The sequence below is a fragment of the Nematolebias whitei genome, chromosome 7 (assembly GCF_014905685.2).
Source record: "Nematolebias whitei isolate Nwh7 chromosome 7, NemWhi1, whole genome shotgun sequence".
In the NCBI taxonomy this organism is placed as follows: domain Eukaryota; kingdom Metazoa; phylum Chordata; class Actinopteri; order Cyprinodontiformes; family Rivulidae; genus Nematolebias; species Nematolebias whitei.
Window position 1 is genome coordinate 50,059,846 of NC_056504.1, and position 21,391 is coordinate 50,081,236.

Sequence of the window (21,391 nt, forward strand, 5' to 3'; positions counted from 1 at the left end):
TTGGTTCTCCTCTTGGTTCTCCTCTTGGTACTCTCCTTGGTTCTCCTCTTTGTACTCTCCTTGGTTCTCCTCTTGGTACTCTCTTTGGTTCTCCTCTTGGTACTTATCTTGGTTCTCCTCTTGGTACACTCCTTGGTTCTCCTCTTGGTACTCTCTTTGGTTCTCCTCTTGGCACTTATCTTGGTTCTCCTCTTGGTACTCTCCTTGGTTCTCCTCTTGGTTCTCCTCTTGGTACTCTCCTTGGTTCTCCTCTTGGTACTCTCCTTGGTTCTCCTCTTGGTTCTCCTCTTGGTACTCTCCTTGGTTCTCCTCTTGGTTCTCCTCTCGGTTCTCCTCTCAGCATCTCTACAATTATCAAACCAAAACTTAAATGATTAAAAATCACTTCAGGATCTTTTTCACGTCGTTAAAACGGTTTAGAACTGGAGTTTTTCTCAAATGAAGAAAACTCCACAAAGTTTTGAGTTTTATTTTCCAAATGTTTGTAAATTTCCTTCTGACCTACAGAAGACGTCGGGCAGCTGTCAGGACGAGTTTCACACGTAATGATGAATGTTTTTATTAATTTTTAAATTTTAATTATCATAATTTTTTTTATATTTTCCCTCCAGAATGTGAACAGTGTGAACGTGGAGCCCCAGCCTGGGACCACCCTGTCCCCGGATGAAGCTGAAGCAGCTAACCAGTCTCCAGACGGTAAGCTCCGCCCCCACAGGGATGTGTCTAAATGCTGGAACACAACGGGGAGCATGGTGCAATCTGTGCTCGCTTGTTGCCTGTTGCTATTTCAGAACCGCTTGTTTCGTCGGGGGAACGTGTCTGTTTGTCTATTTGTGTCCCGCTCCGAGACGCTCGGCACCAGTTGGGTCTCCCCGGAGGCTCCGGGTCGCCATGACGGCTCAGACACCCGAGGGCCCGCAGGAAGCTTGCTTTTAAAGATTTAACACGAGTTTTTTGCAGCATTAACGTGTCGCAGTGAAGTTCTGCTCAGATGTTCAGGTCAAAGGTCATAAATGTTCTGCTCTGCCGGACTGAGGGGTTATGTTTTGGTCCGAGGTCAAAAAGTTTAATTTCAGTGGAGGTGGTGTCTGAAAGGAGCTGACAACCTCGAGTTCTGCTCGGAAACTGTAGGAACCACGAGTAAACCCACCATCAGCTGGGAACAACAAAGTTGTTACAACCACAACACAGTTTGGACGTTAAAGTTATTTCTGTGATTTAAAACTCTGCGTTGGATTAAACAGAAAATTATAGAAAGAGTTCTGATGGGGGGGTAGAAGAGTTTGTGAAGATTTTAGTCAAACATTCAGCTGAGAAACAAACAGATGGTGTCACTAATCCTAATTTTGTTCAAGGTGGGTTCAGAAGAGCCAGAGGTCAAAGGTCAGAGTTCCTCTGAAAGCTCGCAGGAGGATCTGGGTCGTGAAGACTGATCAGGACTTTTGCACAGGACTAAACCAGATGTGCATGTTTTTATTTTTTACATAGCTTTTGTTAAAACAACGTTTCAGCTGGTTACCAAGAAACGCCGACGCTTCGGCTGTTGTGCTGCTTTTATTAACTTGCAGAACGTTTTGTCTCAGATTAGATTAAAATAAAACATAAATTTTAATTTATTTATTCTGAAAACGTCTCAAAACTCCAAACGATGTTTTTTGACGCCACCTTCGGAGCCCGTGTTCGGATGGACACGGTGAAAAAGTGGCGCTGAATTTTTCAGACTTAATTCTTGTGTGTTAAGATTTGTTTGGATCTTTTAGAAATTAATCTGGAATAGACGGATTAATCAGCAGACTGAAGAACCGATTAAAATCGTCTACTTTTAAAGAATCAGACGCGTTTTACTATAAAAATATTTCCCGGTTGTTAAATGTACATTTATTAAGTTATGAAATAAAACAGTTTTGTGTTTCCGTCCTGCGTTCTGAACATCAGCCGAATAAAAACCTTCGGCTGCTCTCTGATCCGACGTTTTGTCACCTGAGATTATTCTGTGTTGCAGACTCCGGTAAGGATCACGCCGCGGCGCCTCCCGGCGTGGTGTGGCGCGTCACCGGCGGCCTCTTAAACGTCACCAAGGGGGTCGTCGGCGCCGCGGTGGGCGGAGTCGCCTGGGTCGGGGGGAAGAGCCTGGAAATCACCAAGTCGGCTGTGACCACGGTGCCCTCCATGGGGGTGGGGCTGGTGAAGGGCGGAGTCTCCGCCGTGGCCGGGGGCGTGTCCAGCGTGGGCTCGACGGTGGCCAACAAGGTTCCGTTCACAGCCAAGAGGAAGGACAAGGCGGAGTGAGGATGAGGAGGATTGACCCCGCCCTGAGCCAGTCGGACCTTTCTCGAACGTCCCGTCAGAACGACGACACGTAGACTGATGCAAAAACTCCTCAACCTTCAGTAGTACCACGTCTCCATGGCAACCTTCATCTCACCTGGAGTAAGCGAGGCTCCAGGTGAGAGATGAGGTGGAGTTCACGATGAACCGGTCTGAGGTTCTGTCCACTTCCTGCTCCTCTCTCTCTGTTCTGCCGACGTTTGCTGGAACTTTTTTTGTTTGTTTTATTGGTTCTGTTTGTTTAGCGGTGGTGTCAGAAGTATTAATGAACCTGTTTGACCTCTGTCTGCTGCGAGGAGCCCGAGGCGCCGTCACCCCCACACACCTCCATCAGCCTGACTCTGGGCTCAGAACTTTCCTGCATATCTTTCTCCTGAAATCTGTTTTCTGTCTTTATGAAATGCTCAAATGCTGCAAAAGACCAGAAATATTCAGCAGCGTTTGATCTCTGGAGGAAACGAGCCTGGTGTCGTTAGAAGATGCTCAGAAAAGCTGAAATGTTCCTTTAATTCTCCATTTCAATAAAGTAGATCAGAAGGTAAAAGACGCGCTGAGTTTGTGTCCGTTTCTGTTTGAAAGGTGTTTAAGAAGATTCTTCAAGTGTGAAGCTTGTTTCAGGAAGTCCAGTGTGTCCCCGCTCGTCATCAGGACGCGGTGAACCAGAGTGTGGAAGTGATGCATGCTGGGTAAATCTTTATAAAAACTCACTCTTGAAGCTGCACATCTGTTTGTGGTTACGTCGGCTCGTGCTGTGAAGTTTCTGCGTCAGTTTTTAAATATTCACACTAGGAAAGTAGTGAGAACAATTGAATGAAAAACCTTTAAACGTCTTAATTTAATCCTTTTTAATTTACATCGTCTTCCTCCTAAAGATGTGATTCAAACGAGATGTTTTTCTCTGGGTGGAGTTCTAGATTACAGCCTGTGGTCCGGCTGAAGTCGAACCTGGCTGCAGGTTGAAACTTATTCTTCACGTTCCTGCCAAACAGCTGTTTTAAATTGTATCAAACGTCAACGAGCGTCAAACTTATTCAAGTCTCTAGCTTTAACTTAATTATCAGGGAAAAGTTAATTTATCTGACTAAACCCAACAAGTGAAGTGAGAAAAAAAAAACCCTGTCGGGTCAAAAAACAAATTAAGTTTTTCTGAACAATGAACAAAACTGGAACAGATTAAAGACTAGAGAGATTAGACCAATATTCAGTTTCAGCTCATTAAAATAATCTTATAGGCACTAAACTCGTATTGTCTTTTAAATTGTTATATTTTTGTGCTCGCCATCAATTTGACTGAAAAAAGGGAACAAAAAGCTGCCAAAGGCCAAAAACAATATCCGAGTTCAAACACGAGAGGGCGCTAAGATCAAGAGAGTGGTTGAATCTACCGACGAAGAAGAAAAACCCGGAAGTGGGTTTCTGCATGTTTGTTTCCACATGTTTGGTTTTTACACGTCTTCTTCATGAGGACTGAAGGATTTATACCTGAGGAATGAAAACCGGAGGTTTCACAGCGAGTTAAAGGTGAGCAGTTTTATTGAAGAATAAATTAAACTGCACGAGTTTACATCAGAATACTGAGACGGAACGACGTTAATAAAAACTACAGAAGTGTGTAATAAAAGATTTACAAGTTTTATAAACCGCTCGTTTATTGTCACAAACTGTGGAATTGAAAAAATGCGACTAAAATGTACAGTAATGCGAATGAATGGAAATAAAATAATTTTCATACTTGTTTCGTGTGATTTTCATGAGACAGAAATCCTAAAGTCTTTATTCAGTTATTTTTCTTCACATTTGAGCCTTAAAATTCAGCCTTTAATTAATTAAACTTTATGTTTCTGATCTTTAATCTGATGGTTTATTGATCTATAATCTGATGGTTTATTGATCTTTAATCTGATGGTTTATTGATCTTTAATCTGATGGTCTATTGATCTTTAATCTGATGGTTTATTGATCTTTAATCTGATGGTCTATTGATCTTTAATCTAATGGTTTATTGATCTATAATCTGATGATCTATTGATCTTTAGTCTGATGGTTTATTGATCTTTAATCTGATGGTCTATTGATCTTTAATCTGATGGTCTATTGATCTTTAATCTGATGGTTTATTGATCTTTAATCTGATGGTCTATTGATCTTTAATCTGATGGTTTATTGATCTATAATCTGATGGTTTATTGATCTTTAATCTGATGGTTTATTGATGATTTGTAATCTGATGGTTTATTGATCTATAATCTGATGGTTTATGGATGGTTTGTAATCTGATGGTTTATTGATTGTTAATTTGATCGTTAATCTGATGTTTTGTTGTTGTTTTTCAGACACATCTCAAGATGTTGAGCGACTCCGAAGCTGCAGAGCTGCTGTCCTTCTTGTCCCCTGGGACTCGTCCCGATGTCAAAGCGCAGGCCACAGAATACATCCTGGGACTGTCGGGACACAGGTGAGACGAGGATTCACCTGATCGGCTCAGGATGTTCCAAAAACATCATCTAATCAGGACTTTGTCAGCTGTTGACTCTGAGTATGTTTTTGTTTGTTTGTTTGTTTGTTAGAGATGGCTGCCGTTTCCTCCAGACTAAACCCGACCTAATAGCCTCCCTGTTTGCGCTGACCTCTGACCCCTCTGTTGCCATAGTGAAGGACTGTTTCCACGTCCTCATTAACCTGTCAGCTGATGAGACTCTGCACCAGGTGAGTCCTGCTGGAACCGAACATGCGGTGTTGGACGAGTTAACACCTGATCAGGAGTTCAGAGGTTTAGTTTAAATCGTCTGCGCGGTCGTTCTCTCCTCTGATTTGTGTGTTTTTATTTATTTATTTTTGTTTTCCAGGTTTTGGTGTCAGAGCTCAAAGTTCTTCCAGTGTTGTTGAAGAACCTTGTGGATCCAGAGTACCTGTTCTCGGATCAGATCTCCACCATCCTGTCAAACCTGACCCGCCATGAGAAGACCTGCAGGACCGTCTTCAAGGTTTTTTTAATTATTTTTTTCATGATTACACGAAGACAGAAAAAAAACCCCGAAAGAACCAGATGCCAGTTGTTTTTAACAACCGGAGTAAATCTGTTAGTTTTTCTGCTCTCTAGAGGTTTTTGTTCTGGTTCCGAAGCATCAGCACTGTTTGGGGTTTCTTTAGACCCGTCGGGTTTTTATTTGCCCCCCTCAGGTCCTGCAGGAGGATGTGGGTTTGGTCAAGCTGGTGGAGATCTTCTGCAACGAGAGCTTCAACCAGAAGGCCAAACTGAACTACCTGGGTCCTCTGCTGTCCAACCTGACCCAGCTCCCCGAGGCCAGAACCTACATGATGGACCGGGACAGGTGACTGGTTCCACTCAGAAAGACAAGCACTCTTTACCTGTAAAAAATAGAAACCGTTTGGAACATCTGGATTTATGTTCGGAGTAGAGATTATTTAGTTTAAATCAGCACAAATAATCCCACCTAAACTGTTAATCCAAACAAAATGGAATTATTTTAAACCATGAAGAAGGCCTCAGGAGGAGCTGGTACCGATGGCGCCTGTGTGTTGCAGGTGTGTCCTCCAGAGGCTGCTGCCCTTCACTCAGTACGAGGCGTCGGTGGTGAGAAGGGGCGGAGTCATAGGAACGCTGCGTAACTGCTGCTTCGACCACGGTAAGAACCCACAGATCAGTTTTACTGATGGATGAAACGCAACAAACAGATTTTTTTTCTTCAATTCTGCGTGTTCAGGTTCTGTTGGGATCTCTCGGTTGGTTCAGAAAGCACATCATGATGCTGCCGCCTCCGTGCTGCAGTGTTGGCAGTTCCTTTAACGTCACGGGTTTTGTTCTGATTCGGGAGGATCTTGAGCTAAACTTCAAAGTGTTGTTGAACCTCTGATTTACTTCTGGACATTTGATGTCCTTTTTCTTTTTAATAAATGTTCAAAACGTGATAAATCTGTTTTTAATTGGTCATTAATGGGTCCTGAGTAGAAATGTGAAAAGAGAAGGAAGTTCTGTGATGTGAAGGTTCTGAATCCTTCAGTTTCTGCTCTCAGGCTCACTGCTGCCTGTTACCGAGCACCTTTCTCCTTACAAATGTCCGCTGACATCACTTCCTGTTTCTGCAGCTCATCACTTCCTGTTTCTGTTTCTGCAGCTCATCACGAGTTCTTACTGAGCGACGCCGTGGACATCCTGCCGTTCCTGCTGCTGCCGCTGGCCGGTCCGGAGGAGCTGACAGACGAAGAAAACGATGGTGGGTCTGAGCGGTGATCCAAACCCAGAAACTAAACTCCGTTCGTTTTTATCGAGTTTTCTTATCGACACAAAAACATCCTTCAGATGCATCCGGTGTGAAAAACATGATTTCACCTTTTCATTTGTGAGTTTTATCAAAATAAAACCGCCCCGACTTGTGACAGATTTGATTGTTTGACTCGGTGAACAAATCAAAACATATTTTTACCCCCGTGGTGAAATAATTATACAACGTAAAACTTCATGTTTTACAGTTTAAATGTTTTTGGGGTTGATTTAGTCCCAAAACTTTTAAAGAGGCAGAAAGAAAGAGACTCAGCAGGATCTGGTCTGTTCAGGTCTTCCTGTGGACCTGCAGTACCTCCCAGAGGACAAGAAGAGAGAGGAGGACCCCGACATCAGGAGGATGCTGCTGGAGACACTCCTGCTGGTACTGAACACACACAGACAGACAGGTGTGTGTGTGTGTGTGTGTGTGTTTACATCAAGCTCATCTCCTCTGATCAGCTGACGGCGACCAAATCCGGCCGACGGACGCTGAAGGAGAAGAAGGTTTATCCGATCATGAGGGAGTTCCACCGCTGGGAGAAGGACCCTCAGGTCACGGCGGCCTGCGAGAAGCTCGTCCAGGTGAGACACACATCTGTCAGAACCTGCAGCACCTGTCAGAACCTGTATCACCTGTCAGAACCTGCAGCACCTGTTGGATCTTCACTGCTGTCTGTCCCTCCAGGTGTTGATCGGAGACGAGCCGGATCCGGGCATGGACAACCTGATGGAGGTGGAGATCCCGAAGGACGTGGAGGAGAAACTGAAGGAGGCTGACGCCAGAGAGCAGGAGGAGCTGCAGAAGGAGCAGGAGAGGAGGAGTCAGGAGGAGCAGGATGGGGAGCGAACAGAAAAGAGCAGAGTGGAGGGAGAAGATTCAACCCGCTCCGAGTAATTCTTTCTTTACACGTTTGGTTCAAAGTGGTCCTGGTCTTCTCTGGTCCAAGAAACGGACCTAAGACCAAAGAGCCCTGCAGACTTTCTGAAAACTCCACGGATGAAGAGGATCTGAGAGACCTGAACCAGGACCTTTGGTTCTGAACCAGAATGGTGGATCTCTCGTATGGTGGACCTGGAGGATCCTTCGGCTGAGGTCCAGTTTTCAGCTGACGACTCTTGACTTGTCTTGGTGTTGCTCCCTGAAGGAATGCATGTCGCCCGCCAAGGCTCTGGTTGAAATAAAAACCTGTTGGAGCTCAGAGTTTGTTGTGAGTGACTCTCAGCTACTACCACCCCAACGAGACACAAGGGAAACAACAGACTGATGTGTTCTGATCATTAAAAGAATAAAACACGCCTGAACTTTATCTTTTATTTCATTTTTGTTCTGTTCTTACTCTGACCAGGAGGGGGGGTCAGAGCCTGTTTACCAGCTGCTCCCTTCACTCCTCCCACCTGACAGGAAGTTCATCCTTTACCTGAAAACAATCAGAAAATGGAAAAATGTCTCGGAGGAAAGTTTCTGATGAACAGGTCATCGTGTAAAACCAGCAGGACCCACTGAGACCAGGACCAGAACTCTCTCGGTGTTGGGTTCTCTTCCTGACAGAACTTCAGTCCTCCATCATGAAGGTCGTTTAATAAAAGTTTCTCGCTGATGAGGCGTGTCCTTCACAGGTCAGAAACAACCGAGGTCCCGCCGACACGCTTCTGATGAATCGGGGACAAACAGCCTCAAACTGTCCCTCGTGTCTCAGTCCAAGGACGGACTGGGATCTTGGTTTTTGTCCTCATGTCCACCAGCAGCAGATCGTCACGAAGGAGATGTTCTCACCAGAGCTTCATGTTTCAGCTCCTGCTGCTGAGCTGGACTCCACGCTGAGACTGAAAACACGTCCGGCTGTTTGTCCTCCGCAGGCCGAGGACAGGAAGACAAAGAAAGACGACCAGAGTCCAGCGGGGGGTTCAGGTAAACGCTGGGAAGCTTTCACCTGCAGGAAACAGGGATTTCAGCGTGCTTTAAGACCAGGAGGTTTGTCTTTTAGTAATAATCTGAATAAATCTTTAAAACTGCGTCCGGAAAAGAAGTGACCCAAAAAAAACCAGACGGTCAGTCCCAGAAAACCTCTGATTAATTTCAGAGGAAAGGAAAATAAAGTTTAGTAAACACACGACCTGCAGAGAAACAGACACCCTCCTCCCCAGGAGACGTTTGGACATAAAAAAACATGACGTGTGTTTCACTTTATCTTTTAATGGATGTTTTTTTAATTTTTCTGCAGACTTTGTTGTTTTAGCTGTTCATTAAAACCTTCAGCTCATTCAGGAGACGTCGGCTCTTGTAACTTTTGTACCTTTCATAATATTTAGCTTGTTTTACAACTATTTCCACAGAAATTATTTTGATGATTTTGCTTTTAGATAGCTTGGCAACATTTAGCTTTTAGCTAGCCTTTGTCCTTTTATTTTTAACAAACATTTTGCTGTGTGTAGTTTACATTTAGCTGATTAGCTATAACTTTTTGTTGCATTTATTTTTAGCCATCTTTTTGTTTGTGTTGTGCTACTTTTACTTAACCTTTAGTTTTTAGCACATTTTTTGCTGCTTTTAGACTTTAGACAACCTTTTCTTCTCATTTTTAGTTAACCTTAGCTGATTTTATTTAAGTTGTTTACTACTTAAAGCTTCTTGCATTCTATTTTTAGATCTGGCTACATTTAGCATTTAAATATTCTCTTGTTAAATTCAGTTTTTGACTATAGCAGTTTTGCTAAATTAACTTTTAGCTAAATTTACAATTTTTAGCAGTAAATAACACATAAATGCGTGTGTGTGCACAGTGGTTAAAATTATAGCTTTGTTTCTTCTTTTTTCAACTTTGAAGTCTAATTTCTTTGATTCGTGTAATAAAATACGATAATTATTATTATATAACTGATTTTTAATTCTTTCTTCAGTCTGCAGTTTTAATATCCTTTAGTTTAAAAACAAAGCCGTCGCGCGCCCGACTCGTGAACGCGCAGTGTCAGTTAAAAGAGGCGGAGCTGTAGTGGGCGGCACCGTGTGGGCCAGCAGCCAATCAGAGGCGTCATCCCGTTGTGTTTCCTGCCCCGCCCCATATGCCCCGCCCCCTGCAGGACGTGCGGAACGTGTCCTCTCTGCGGCAGCAGAGGAGCGACCACCAGAACCTGATGACGTCACTGTCCAACTGAAAGTTCTTCATGTTAGGGTTTTAAAAAATAAACCCACGGCCGCCCAGACTCTGGCTAAGAGCTGAAACTTGTGCCATCAGAAACTGAATTGCTGTTTTTTCAAGTTTCAGGTCACAGGAAATAAAAGGGGCTGGAACATGTATCTGACTTTGTCGTTATTTGAGTTTGTCTGTTAGCAAAATATCTCATGAACCATTGGATGGTTTCTAATAAAACTCTCAGAACGTAATCACTGGATAAACATAAACATCTGATTCACTTTTAGAGTCAACCTGATTCAAGATGGCCACCAGAGCTAACTGACTGTACCAAACACAAGAATGGCAGTAACCCAGTCAGTTTTACAGATATTGAGCTAAAATTTGTTAAGTTAGTAGCTGAGCTCATCCCCAACACATACTTCAAGCAGAACTGAATCATTTGAAATCTTTGTTTAAAACTTTGATGTGTGAGACAGATATGCATTCCTTTAAGAAACAGTTTTACGGTGAGGTTGGTGAAAACAGTTCCATGTCGAGTCCGAGCAACAAGATGCAAGGTATGCAGACGATGTCCAACAGTACCATCAGTTCAGAACCATCGGGGACCTGTGGGACACATACGCCCATCTACTGCCAGGTGAAGTCTATCCAGGTGTTTGCAGGTAACAAGAATCCTGGTGAAGGTTGTTAGCATTTCTGTAAACAATGTTTGGTCAGGACGATCGATGTCCTCAATGATGAGAAATTAAAAACACTTATCGTCATTTGAAACCATCTGCAAGGAGCTACGTTGACCCTAAATCATCAGGACACGTTAAAAATGTCCAACCAACGTCCTCGAGAACTTTGAGCTTGAAGAGGAGCAGAGTTCAGGACGGGATGATACTGCCTGATGCAACCATCGTGGAGAAGATCTCTGCAGCTGGACGTTCAGGACAGCAGAGCTCTGGTTTTTCTGTTTCTGCAGGAATGGAACCACTTCTTTCTTCTGAAGTTCAGTTTCACGATGGGAGAAACTACAAACGGTGTCTAGGCCTTCGTGTTGCCATCAAACTGTTTTGAATGGAAAGGTGAAAAACTTGAGCAGCATTTAGTTCGACCAACACAAACCGTTGAGACGTTTCGGTGGAGCTTCACCTCCTAGCAGGAGGAGCTGCGTCCTCCATCAGCCTCATGCAAACTCCAGGCTTTACTTAGAGAGAAGCAGCTCGTCTTCCTCTTCCTGTTCGTTCAACTCTTGTGTGCAGGTTGGCCTTGTTTTATTTTTTTAAAGAAATAAAGTTTGTCCTAAAACATAAATCTGAAAACAAGTTTCAAGGTTTTAAAGTAAGACGGAGGGAGTGATTGAAACGCAGCCCTGGCTGCCAGCAGGGGGGCGGCTTGTCAGAGCCGTGAAACATTTACCACCCCGCTGAAGAGAGGCCTTGAGCTCTTCCTACCAGAATAACAAGTTCCCCCCCATCAGCCCCCATCAGCCCCCCTGCTCCTCTGAGCTCCTCCGTGTGTTGGTCTTTGTGTTGATGTTTCAGCCGCTGAGATTCAGATTTAGGTTGTTTCATGGACCAGCATCAACCTTCACCTGGAGGGTTTGACGTTTAGCCCTTCCATGCTCCTCCATGGGTTTAAGTCCTTAAGCATGACAACGACCCCCCCCCCACGCACACACACACACACACCACCACATAACCTGACCCTGATGTGTTTACTGGTCAATGATTGTGTGGAAAAAGCAGATGTGTTGCACAAGCTGTAAGATAAGATGCGCTGGGTGAGCTGAGTGGTTTGTAGCACCTGAACAACAATAAAATATGCTTTTTAAGGACAAACCATTTGTTTTTATCAGTACTGTCAAACCAGCGTGTGTTTTTCCATGTATGTAATAATAATAATAAGTGCTATGTGTTGTCATCACATGTTCTCATACAATGGAGAAATTAGTGCTCTGCTTTTAACCCATCGCACCTGGGATGCACCCAGGTGGAGCAGTGGGCAGCAATTAGGGATTGGGTGTCTTGCTCAGAGACACCACGACATGTGGGACTGGCTGGGGATCGAACCTGGGACTTTCGGGTCCCAAGTCGGCTGCCCTGCCTCTACCCCATCGTATGTTTAAAAACCCGGTTTATATTATAAATAAAGCCACGCCAGATGTAGGACACGCGTGTAAAGTTCATAATGTGTTTGTTGCATATGTGCAGGCGTACAACAGGATTAGCATGGTGTACGCTAACATTGCCGTCACGCAATCGTTTGGTTGTTTTTGTGTTGTTTTGTTTAACGCGTGACAGCTGCAGAATGTCTGACCAGCATCTCGTCTCACTTCTTCCACGAGCCCATGGAACCGTTGGAATCTCCATCTCCATGTTCTACTGCTTATCCAGGGTCATGGAGGCAACAGGTCCAGGAGAGAAGCCCAGACCTCCCTCTCCCCAGTGACACTCTCCAGCTCGTCCTGGATGACGGAGCTCCTCCCCAGTCTCTAAAGGCTGTGCCTGGCCATTCTACGAAGGAAGCTCATTTAAGTCTCTTGTATCCAGGATCTGGTTCTTTTAGTGCAGATCCAAACCTCAGGACCACAGGTGAGGGTCGGAACGTAGACAGAGCAGTAAATCCAAAGCTTTACCTTTTGACTCAACACTTTTTTTTACTGAACACCAACAATTGCCGATACCAACGTACAGAGAAAGAGCATTCTTAGCTTGGCTCAAGATCCGATCAGTGGTTAGACCTGGTTAAAAAGGACAGTCAGTCAACTTTGACGAGTGCGTCTAGTCAGTCCAAAAGTTTACTCAAGTCCCAGCGTACAGCTACATTCAGAAACCTCAGCTCCTTTGGCGAATGCACGGTCTATGTAAGCTCTGCACACATAAAGGCGCCAGTGACAAGAATGTTAGACAGAACGTCAGTTCAAAGTTGACCGGACTATCTTTGTGTGGCCTAAAGCTGGTCTGGAATGGAGACGTGTGGCACCTAATTCCCTCCACTAGCCTGGGTGGACGCCTTGGGCAACTGTTGGTACATCGATACCTCTGATCAGGGATGCAGCTCGACTGATTCTTACGTCATCACCTCTTTGACAACTGGCGCTTCTGAAAGTCAACTTGGCAACTGTTGGTAAATCGGTGCCTCCCCTTGACCAGAATACGGCCCGGCAGATTGGTGATTCTCACTCAGCGACCTCTCTGGCAATTGGCAGTACTGTTTGTCAACTTGGCAACTGTTCTGGCAAAATGCAACAAGCAACTCCGGCAACTGCCTCACTGTTTCTGTCCCACAAAGACAGAAGGGAAGGAAAAGGAACTGAAACACATTCAAGAAGCTCTTCAAACATGTGGATATCCTAACTGGGCTTTTGTCAAGTCAGCGAGGAAATCTACAAAACACACTAATAAACAGAAAAAGGAGAACAACGGACGTAAAAACATTGTCAACCCTTATGTTGCTGGAGTATCAGAGAAATTCAGAAGGATCTTCAACAAACACAAGATCCCATTACATTTCAAACCCAGCAGGACTCTCAGACAGAGGCTGGTCCACCCTAAGGACAAGACACCCATACACAAACAGAGTGGTGTAGTGTATGTGGTCCAGTGCAGCGAGGACTGTCCAGACCTCTACATTGGAGAAACTAAACAGCCTCTTCACAGACGCATGGCTCAACACAGGAGAGCCACCTCCTCTGGACAAGATTCAGCTGTTCACCTCCATCTCACAGATAAGGGACACTCTTTTGAGGACCAAAATGTGCACATTTTGGACAGAGAACACAGATGGTTTGAGAGAGGGTGAAGGAAGCAATTTATGTAAAAAGAGAAAAGCCGTCTCTTAACAGAGGAGGAGGCCTCAGATTCCCACTTTCAAAAACATATAATGCAACTTTAAAACAGATGCCCAGCCGGTTTTCACACCTGATGGGAACAGAGGGGCCTCGACTGTGAATTAGAGGAACAAAGACCTACTGTTTTAGGTTTTAGGTGTGAACTGCCAATCTACATATGTGTGTGTGTGTGTGTGTGTGTGTCTTATGTGTGTGTGTGTGTCTTATGTGTGTGTGTCTTATCTCACTCAGCCTTATAACCTGTATCTCTCACTCTCTGCTCTTTGAATTGAGAAAGCTCCTCGGATGAGGAGCGAAACGTCTTCTGTTACAAATAAAGTCCAGTTGTTTTTGTATTGAACGCTTCTTGAATTCATCATGTCCTGGATGACTGAGAATCTTCACCAGCATGTTTCTGTCACAACAAATTCCAGGAGAACAAGACTAGAGACATTTTTTTGTGATACTTCAAAACTTGTTTTGTGGGTTTTTCCAGTTATTATTTTTGCACCAGGTCAAATTGACCGCAACAGTTTTAGGTCAGAGAGACACGTATGTAAGCAAAAGCAAAACAGTAAAAACTGTTTTATTCTCGTTTGGGTTTCCAGTGGAGAAAAAAAACAGCAGGCATGTGTGAAACGGGTGTTGTGACTTTTGAAACGCTTCATAATTTCAGTGAACGTGGATTCAGAGGAGTGAAGGTGCTTGAGCATCAGGACCACCATGAACAGGCGACAAAATGAGCTCAGTGGGTTAATTAACAGGTTCTGATTCACATTCCTGCTTTACTGAACCACCTAACGCCTCACAGCAACCTGACCTTTGACCTCCTCTTCCTTCTTTTCCTCACCTCCTCATCTGACTCTTCCTCATTACTGAGGATCACAAACACATTAACCCCCCTGCACACTTTGCTTTCTATCTGTTGGCGTCACGTCTGACGGACACCCCTCCACTCCTCGGTGCTTTCAGGAAAGTTTGACTAAATATTTTTCCAATAAGACTGAACTGCTGCAGACAGATAAACGGAGAGGACAATAAATAAATAAATTTAGCTTCGTCTAAATTTCTCCTTTATGGTTTTACTTTCACATGAGTGAAAGAGCTGCATGAAAATATTAAGTAATGTTTAAAAATAAAACGATGTTTTTTACAAAATTATGAGAGATGAATCACTGCTGAAATAAGTTGAAGAAGCTAAAACTGAACAGAAAAGACGAGATTAAACAATAAGAAAACAAGCAACAATAGCAAAAAGCTACAATTAGCAAAAAGGAGCATAAAGCTTAAAATACCCAAAATGTTGTTCAAAGCCAAATGTAGCAAAATAACTGTTCAAATTAACAAAAATAAATCTGCTAATAGTGCCAGAACAGTAGCTTACAGCTAAAACAAACAGAACGGTGGCAAAAAGCTAAAATAAGCAAAAATGTAACTAAACTAACTAAAAGCTAAAATTACAAGACAGTAGCTGGAACAGAGCCAGGACTTCAAAGACATTTTTTAAGTTTCTGAAGGAATAAATCTTATATTATTTAGAAAGTTCAATTCTAAATTAAATTAATGTATAAAAGTTACAAAAACCAAAAGTCATGACACCTACGTCCTGACTGAGCTGAATGTTTTGATATAAAACATTTGTAAATAACTCATTTTTGTTAGTTTTTCAGTCTGGTTATCAAGTTTTAAACACCTTCTTATATTTTATTTATTTGTCTTTCACCGTATTTATCTCGCTTGTCTTTTATTGTGTCTGTTGTTTTCTTATTATTGTGTTGTGTCATCGAAAGCAGACGGTCACTTCCTTCTGGATAATAAAGTCTCATTTGTTTTATAAATGGTTAAAACAGTAGCACTTAGAGTATGTTTAGAGGAGTACTCTCAGCTATCACCGCACCAAAATGTAGCTCAATATCTGTAGAATTCACTGAGGTATGAGTATTTATGTGTTTAGGCCTGTTGACTTGTGGCCGTTGGATTGCATGGACTTCAGAAGCGAATCAGATGCAGATGTCTATCCAGAGACAACGTTTTGAGAGTTATCATGGATCAGAGCTGTCTTTGGGACTGGAGCTGTCCGTCATTCAGAATCAACTTAAATCCAGAGTCCGAGGCCCTGTACACACGTAGCCGGATATCAGGAAAACCGAATAGTTTATCATGCGGTGTGGCCTTTCATCCACACGTGAACTCCGGTTGATGTAACTATAAACGAATAATAACAAAAACTCCGACCAAAGTGGAGATTTGAGAAATCTCCTCTTTCGGGTTTGCGTGTGGACTTTCGGAACCGGAGATATGCGCATTATGTCTGCGACAGATGGTGCAGCGCGGCGCTGACGTCACATGTGCGACAATTGTTTTTGTTTGCCCATTCATTCGGAGGGAAAATGACTGCGTTTAGGGAAGTACTAATTGTAACGCTGGTTCAGGCAATTTTTGCTTGCTTGTTTTTACAAGCACAACTGCTCCAACAGATGGAATTACAAAGGAGAAAAAGCGCTTGGCGTTCAGCTCTTTTACAGCAACTATCCCTACCGATACGGAGGCACAATACCGCCATTCAGCGTCGCCGTCGCCGGTTTTGGATCAGACCTGGACGCACTGCTGGCTGGTGGGAAAACTTTGAGAAGGAAATTGTTCTCCCACAGGAATGGCGTGAGAACTTCAGAATGTCACGGTCGTCATTACTGTCGCTCTCGGAGTTACTCCTTCCTTACATTCAAGGGAAGAGTACTGTAATGCGATCTCCAGTCTGTGTGGTCAAAAAAGTTGCATGCACGCTATATTATTTGGCTGACGAGGGAAGACTGCGTAAAACGGCCAATGCATTTGGCTTATCAAGACAGGTAGTCTCAAACATAATTAGAGAGGTGTGTAAGGCTATAACTGTGTACTTGGGACCATCTTACATAAAAATGCCAACAACAGAGACTGCTGTGCGTGCACTTGTTGAGGGATTTGAGCAGGCTTATGGTCTCCCTCAGTGCCTTGGAGCTGTGGATGGGACTCATGTGGAGATAAAGCAGCCATCAGCTAATTCTACAGAGTACCTAAATAGGAAGGGGAGGTTTTCTCTTAACATACAAGCCACCTGTGATTACAAGTACAGCTTTATTGATGTAGTTGTGAAATGGCCAGGGAGTGTGCATGATGCCAGAGTTTTTGCTAACTCCACAATAAACACAAATCTGAAAAACATGAAGATTCCCCCCTGTCCAAGACAAATTGTGGAGAACGAAGACGCTATACCCATTTACATACTGGGTGACCCTGCATACCCACTTCTACCTTACCTGATGAAAGAATATGCTAACGGAGGAAGCAATGTTCAGGAGCAGTACTTTGGACTTTCGTTGTGCCGAGCTAGAATGGTGATTGAATGTGCGTTTGGAAGACTAAAAGCCCGATTTGGAGCCCTGAGGAGAGCCATGGACATCAATATGAATGATCTTCCATTTGTTATAAATGCATGTTTTGTGTTGCACAATTTTTGTGAGGCATCAAAAGACACTGTGGATGAAAACAGAATAACTGAAGCTATTCAACATGACAGGAACAATCAACCGGACACACAGCCAGTGGTCAGAGGAGACAGCTTGGCAGCAGAAGGAAAGCGGGTCAGGAGAGTCCTCACTCAGTGTCTGGATCCATAAACACAAAAACCTGTGAACTATTTAGCAGACTGCGTTGTTTTTTCATAAAAAAATGTTATAGTTAGCACCATGTATGTTAGAGAATTTTTAAATTGTTTTGTGCAATGTTATTGCATTTCATTCTCTTAATGCATGAAAAGCTACCACCCAGGATTTAGATACATTATATAACAGTTTGTAGCTCATTAGACAGACTTTTAAGTGAAATGATTTTACTTTTCTCTCTTAAAATTGGACCTGTAGTGTATTAAATAGTGCTGCCAATACTTTCTGATGAACATGACTGTATTTGTAACTGATAAATGTCATATTCACAAAAATTCACATAAAGAAACTTGCTTTTAAAATGTTTGTCAATTTATTCAAACGAACACACTTAACATGTTCTTATTTTGTGTTTCATTTATGAACAGATCAGATTATAACAGATCTACAACAGATAAAGCTTTTTAAACATGGGAGAAAAGCAGCACAGTTACTGTACACTTTTAAATCAGTGATGCCCAAGTCCATAACTTGGGAGCTACCACAGGTACATTTCAGCTGCATTTTCTTCAACAAACCAGTATGAAATAGCTGATTTCAATCATCAGTATGTATTTGATAGTGGTGTTTTGGAGAAATAAATACATCTAAGTAGCAGTAGCTCCCAAGGACTGGACTAGATCACCACTCTTATAAAGATTCACGTAACAAAAATGTAAATAGTTAAAGTATTGTGCAATTGCTACATTTTAAGCTTTTCACAGTATGTATAAAAAGATAGCAAACAGAAAAAAAAACACACTGTCAGAGTAAATAACACTGTGATTAACAACCTGACATGTGTGCAACCTTGTGCAAAAGTGGAACTTGTATATACTTAACTGTACCAGACTTGCTTCGATGTATAAAACAGTACTCTACTGGTCACTAAAAAGGGCCTGACTGAATGAAAATTGGTCAGTGGCTTCAGCAGGTGTGTGGAACACAGCTTCAGTGTTCATAGTGTTTCCTGGTCTTGTGTTTTGACGTGTTCTGTCAGAAGTGGAGTTGTTTGGGTATGGGTAATTTGCTGAGTTTTGGTGGACAGAATGGTGGGCCATTGTGTGCGAATACATCGGACCTCTTGGCTCATATGGCATGTAGTGTGGTGGTTGTGCAGGTGTATGAATGACCTGTTTCAGAAGAGAAAACCCATCAACAATCGATGTGGTAAGTCTTTCCAGTGTATTGGACATTTTTGAATAGTTTTCGGATGCTTTTTGTTCTGATGTCTCAATGATTTCCACCAGTCTCTTTTTCACACGCTGGTCTTCCTCAAGAGCATTCAGCCACTGGGTCTCAGCAGGCAGCTTTCTCCTCAGACGGTCGTGTCTGTGTCCTTTTAGTTTTGCCTTCAAAAGAGAAATGAAAATCATCACAATTAAACATAAAAAAGTAAACCTGGATCATGTTGATGTTGTACTTTTCACATCACTTCTACATAACAATATGTAATAACAGCGTATCCAATGTTTGCTATATGTCTTAAAGTGTATTTTGTATCCACCACCCCATCAAACTAATGAATATGTAGGCCTAACATAATATGAGATGAGTAAGAGCATGATGGTGTCATTTCTTTTTTGCAATAATAATAAAAATAAATCAGCAACCCGTACACAGTAAAATATAAAAAACATCACATTCCAGCCTCCACTACACACCTCAACTCTTGCATCATTTTTAACACACATATTGCCTTAACTGTATTTTTAATAGCAACACAATTCAACAAACCTGTTCCGTGAATTATAGTACATCCAACAGATGAACATTTACAGCAAAAGTACTTTTATTTATGAGGAATGGACAGAAAAATATACGTACATCAAGCAGGTCTCTCCTCTCCTTTGAAGTAGGACCCACACTGCTTTCATTATCAGACCCTGTGTCTGCTACATCCATGGTAGTGGAGGAAGAAGATGTGGATGGTGAGGGTAGGGTCCGAGAATGATCCAGGTCAGCTGTTTCAATACCGGAGGATATGGTAGTACTAGCTGGAGAGCCACCCCAGATTTGTTCGCACAGTTCGAAGTACAGAAGAACCACTCGACCGTGTCCACTCCTGCGTCCTGTATCAACAGCATGGCGATATTTACCTCGGACTGCTTTCATTTATGTTGTTAAATTCCCGCGCGTGATGTCGGCATGTGAATGGGGAAACTCGTCGGAGGACTCCGTTGGGTAATGCTCTAAAAAAAGCGCTAAAATATCAACATACTTGTTCTGACAGGATTCCCAGTCGACATTTTCCTGAGTTTTATTAACTTTGTACTCCAACACGGTATTTAATAGTAGTTCAACCTCGCGGTCTGTCCACACAAACGAACCTCCAGGCGCCATGATTCAATACTAACAGGAAGTTGTGGTTGCTTTGAAGGGTTGTGATTGGCTGATATACGTTTCACCTTTGCACTACACTGCCTCCTATGGGTTGGGCATATTCTTTACAACGCTCTGTGGTGAACATCACCGGGTTCATGTAGACGATCATTTTCTCTATCCGAACATGTATGTACGGCGATATTTTTTTGCGCGGATATTCGTTTTTTCAAACACCAGGCTACGTGTGTACAGGGCCCGAGTCTCTCTTGGTTTGTTGTGGTGGTTTGCTGCGTTCTGATTGGTCAATCTGCGCTCCGAACAGGGATCGGCTGTAATTTTCCACTCTAAACTTTGGCACCAAACTTCTTCCATGCCTCCTCCTTCCCCTCCTCAGCATCGAGTATTCCTAACACGCACGCGCGCACACACACACACGTGCACACACACCCTGAGGCCTTCAGATCCACAACAACTGGTCTGAGGCTCCGATTGGTTAAAGGTTCTGGTAGAGGAACAAAGAACCTCAGTGTGTTCTGTTCTGCTGCGTTTCACCTCAGACGTTTTCAAACATCACGATAACGTTCCTTACTTTGGAAAACGTTTTCCTCGTTGGCTTTAGTTGTTCTGATCAGGAATGATCCGCGGGCTCTGAGAGTTTTATCTCCTGCGGCTCTAATCTGACCTGAGCTCAGCCTTTAGGTGATAACTGCGGTCAGGAGGTAAAGCCACACTGGAAACCAATTGATAATGTGACAAATGATTGTCGGTCCGGTCATGTTGTGTTGCTCTGCTGCAGGGTTCACATTTGTGTGTCAGTCGTGCACTGTGTCACAATCACTTTAGGCTCAGTTTTTATTATGGTTTGAGTCACTAGTGGGGTTCAAAAGGCCAGAGAAGGACGTATAAGTAGTTCAAGTTGTTAATTTGTCATATGCAGGTTAACACAAAGTTAACACAAGGTTAACACAAAGTTAACACAAGGTTAACACAAAGTTAACACAAAGTTAACACAAAGTTAACACAAAGTTAACCGTACAATGAAATGCTTAGGATGAGAAGAACCAATTTGACTCGCTGAACAAGTAATTATAATATTTACAGTGTCCTAAAGAGAGACAATAAACAACAACAATGTAGAATATAACGGTGCAACAGGATGAATTTAAGTATATCAAGTATATTAAGTATTATATTATATTAAGTATATTAAGTATATGAATTTAAATGATTAAGTATTTCAAGGTTTTAAAAAAAGGTTTGTAAGCTCAATCATCCAGGTAGATATCAATAATAATAATAATAAAAAAGGTTAAATCATGTCATCTGGACCAGGCAGTACTTACTATCTCTCTTTAATAAACATTATAAAATATTAAATATTATAATTACTTTTTCACTTTTTGGTGCTTTATTTTGTACCCTTATTGAATACTTTTCGTATTTCTTGTATTATTTTTAGTGAGTCAAATCGGTTCTTCTCATCGTATTGTACTGTACTGTACTGTAGTAGTACAGTACTGTACTGTAGTAGTACTAGTACTGGGCTGTAACTTTTTGGTAAACTTGCATTCTTGAGAAAGTCTCAAAAATGTCTCAAAACTTTTGTGGGATTTCTGTTTCCTCTTGTTAGACACAGACACTTGCAATCTTGTTGCATAAACGTTGAACATTTGTGCAACAAATCTTCTCTCATAATAATCGCAGAGGCATTGTGAGTGTCTCCAACCTGTCTCAGTTTGTCTCTGGTGTCTCCAACCTGTCCCAGTTTGTCTCTAGTGTCTCCAAGCTGTCTCAGTTTGTCTCTGGTGTCTCCAAGCTGTCT

General features: G+C 42.7%; 2 protein-coding genes and 1 long non-coding RNA gene across 3 annotated transcripts in view; 2 read left to right on the forward strand and 1 right to left on the reverse strand.

Annotated features, from left to right (window-relative positions):
* Positions 1 to 2,872, forward strand: part of zgc:153675 (uncharacterized protein LOC768179 homolog) — a 4,287-nt gene extending 1,415 nt beyond the window's left edge. The window contains exons 2-3 of the mRNA XM_037679734.1: positions 612 to 696; positions 2,003 to 2,872. Of these exons, the coding sequence (XP_037535662.1) occupies positions 612 to 696; positions 2,003 to 2,289 (372 nt within the window). The 3' untranslated portion in view covers positions 2,290 to 2,872. The remainder of the gene's footprint in view (positions 1 to 611; positions 697 to 2,002) is intronic.
* Positions 2,873 to 3,726: 854 nt separating this feature from the next.
* hgh1 (HGH1 homolog (S. cerevisiae)) lies at positions 3,727 to 7,907 on the forward strand. Its single transcript, XM_037679735.1, has 10 exons — positions 3,727 to 3,849; positions 4,662 to 4,783; positions 4,896 to 5,034; positions 5,175 to 5,312; positions 5,509 to 5,660; positions 5,875 to 5,975; positions 6,465 to 6,563; positions 6,904 to 6,995; positions 7,073 to 7,195; positions 7,299 to 7,907. Exons 2-10 carry the CDS (start codon positions 4,674 to 4,676, stop codon positions 7,506 to 7,508), a joined length of 1,164 nt encoding a protein of 387 aa, XP_037535663.1. The 5' UTR covers positions 3,727 to 3,849; positions 4,662 to 4,673; the 3' UTR covers positions 7,509 to 7,907.
* Positions 7,908 to 17,559: 9,652 nt separating this feature from the next.
* LOC119412051 lies at positions 17,560 to 19,628 on the reverse strand. The gene is made up of 2 exons (XR_005186924.1): positions 19,072 to 19,628; positions 17,560 to 18,596 (listed from the first exon to the last, which is right to left on the reverse strand). It is a non-coding gene; the product is annotated as an uncharacterized LOC119412051 (long non-coding RNA).
* Between the last annotated feature and the right edge of the window lie 1,763 nt (positions 19,629 to 21,391).

What these genes read in the sequence shown, in the direction of transcription:
- hgh1 (XM_037679735.1), top strand. Translation starts at nt 4,674, where the DNA reads ATGTTGAGCGACTCCGAAGCTGCAGAGCTGCTGTCCTTCTTGTCCCCT. An exon ending in CTGGGACTGTCGGGACACAG is followed by an intron (nt 4,784 to 4,895) that starts GTGAGACGAGGA and finishes TTTGTTTGTTAG; the next exon opens with AGATGGCTGCCGTTTCCTCC. An exon ending in GACAGACGAAGAAAACGATG is followed by an intron (nt 6,564 to 6,903) that starts GTGGGTCTGAGC and finishes TGGTCTGTTCAG; the next exon opens with GTCTTCCTGTGGACCTGCAG.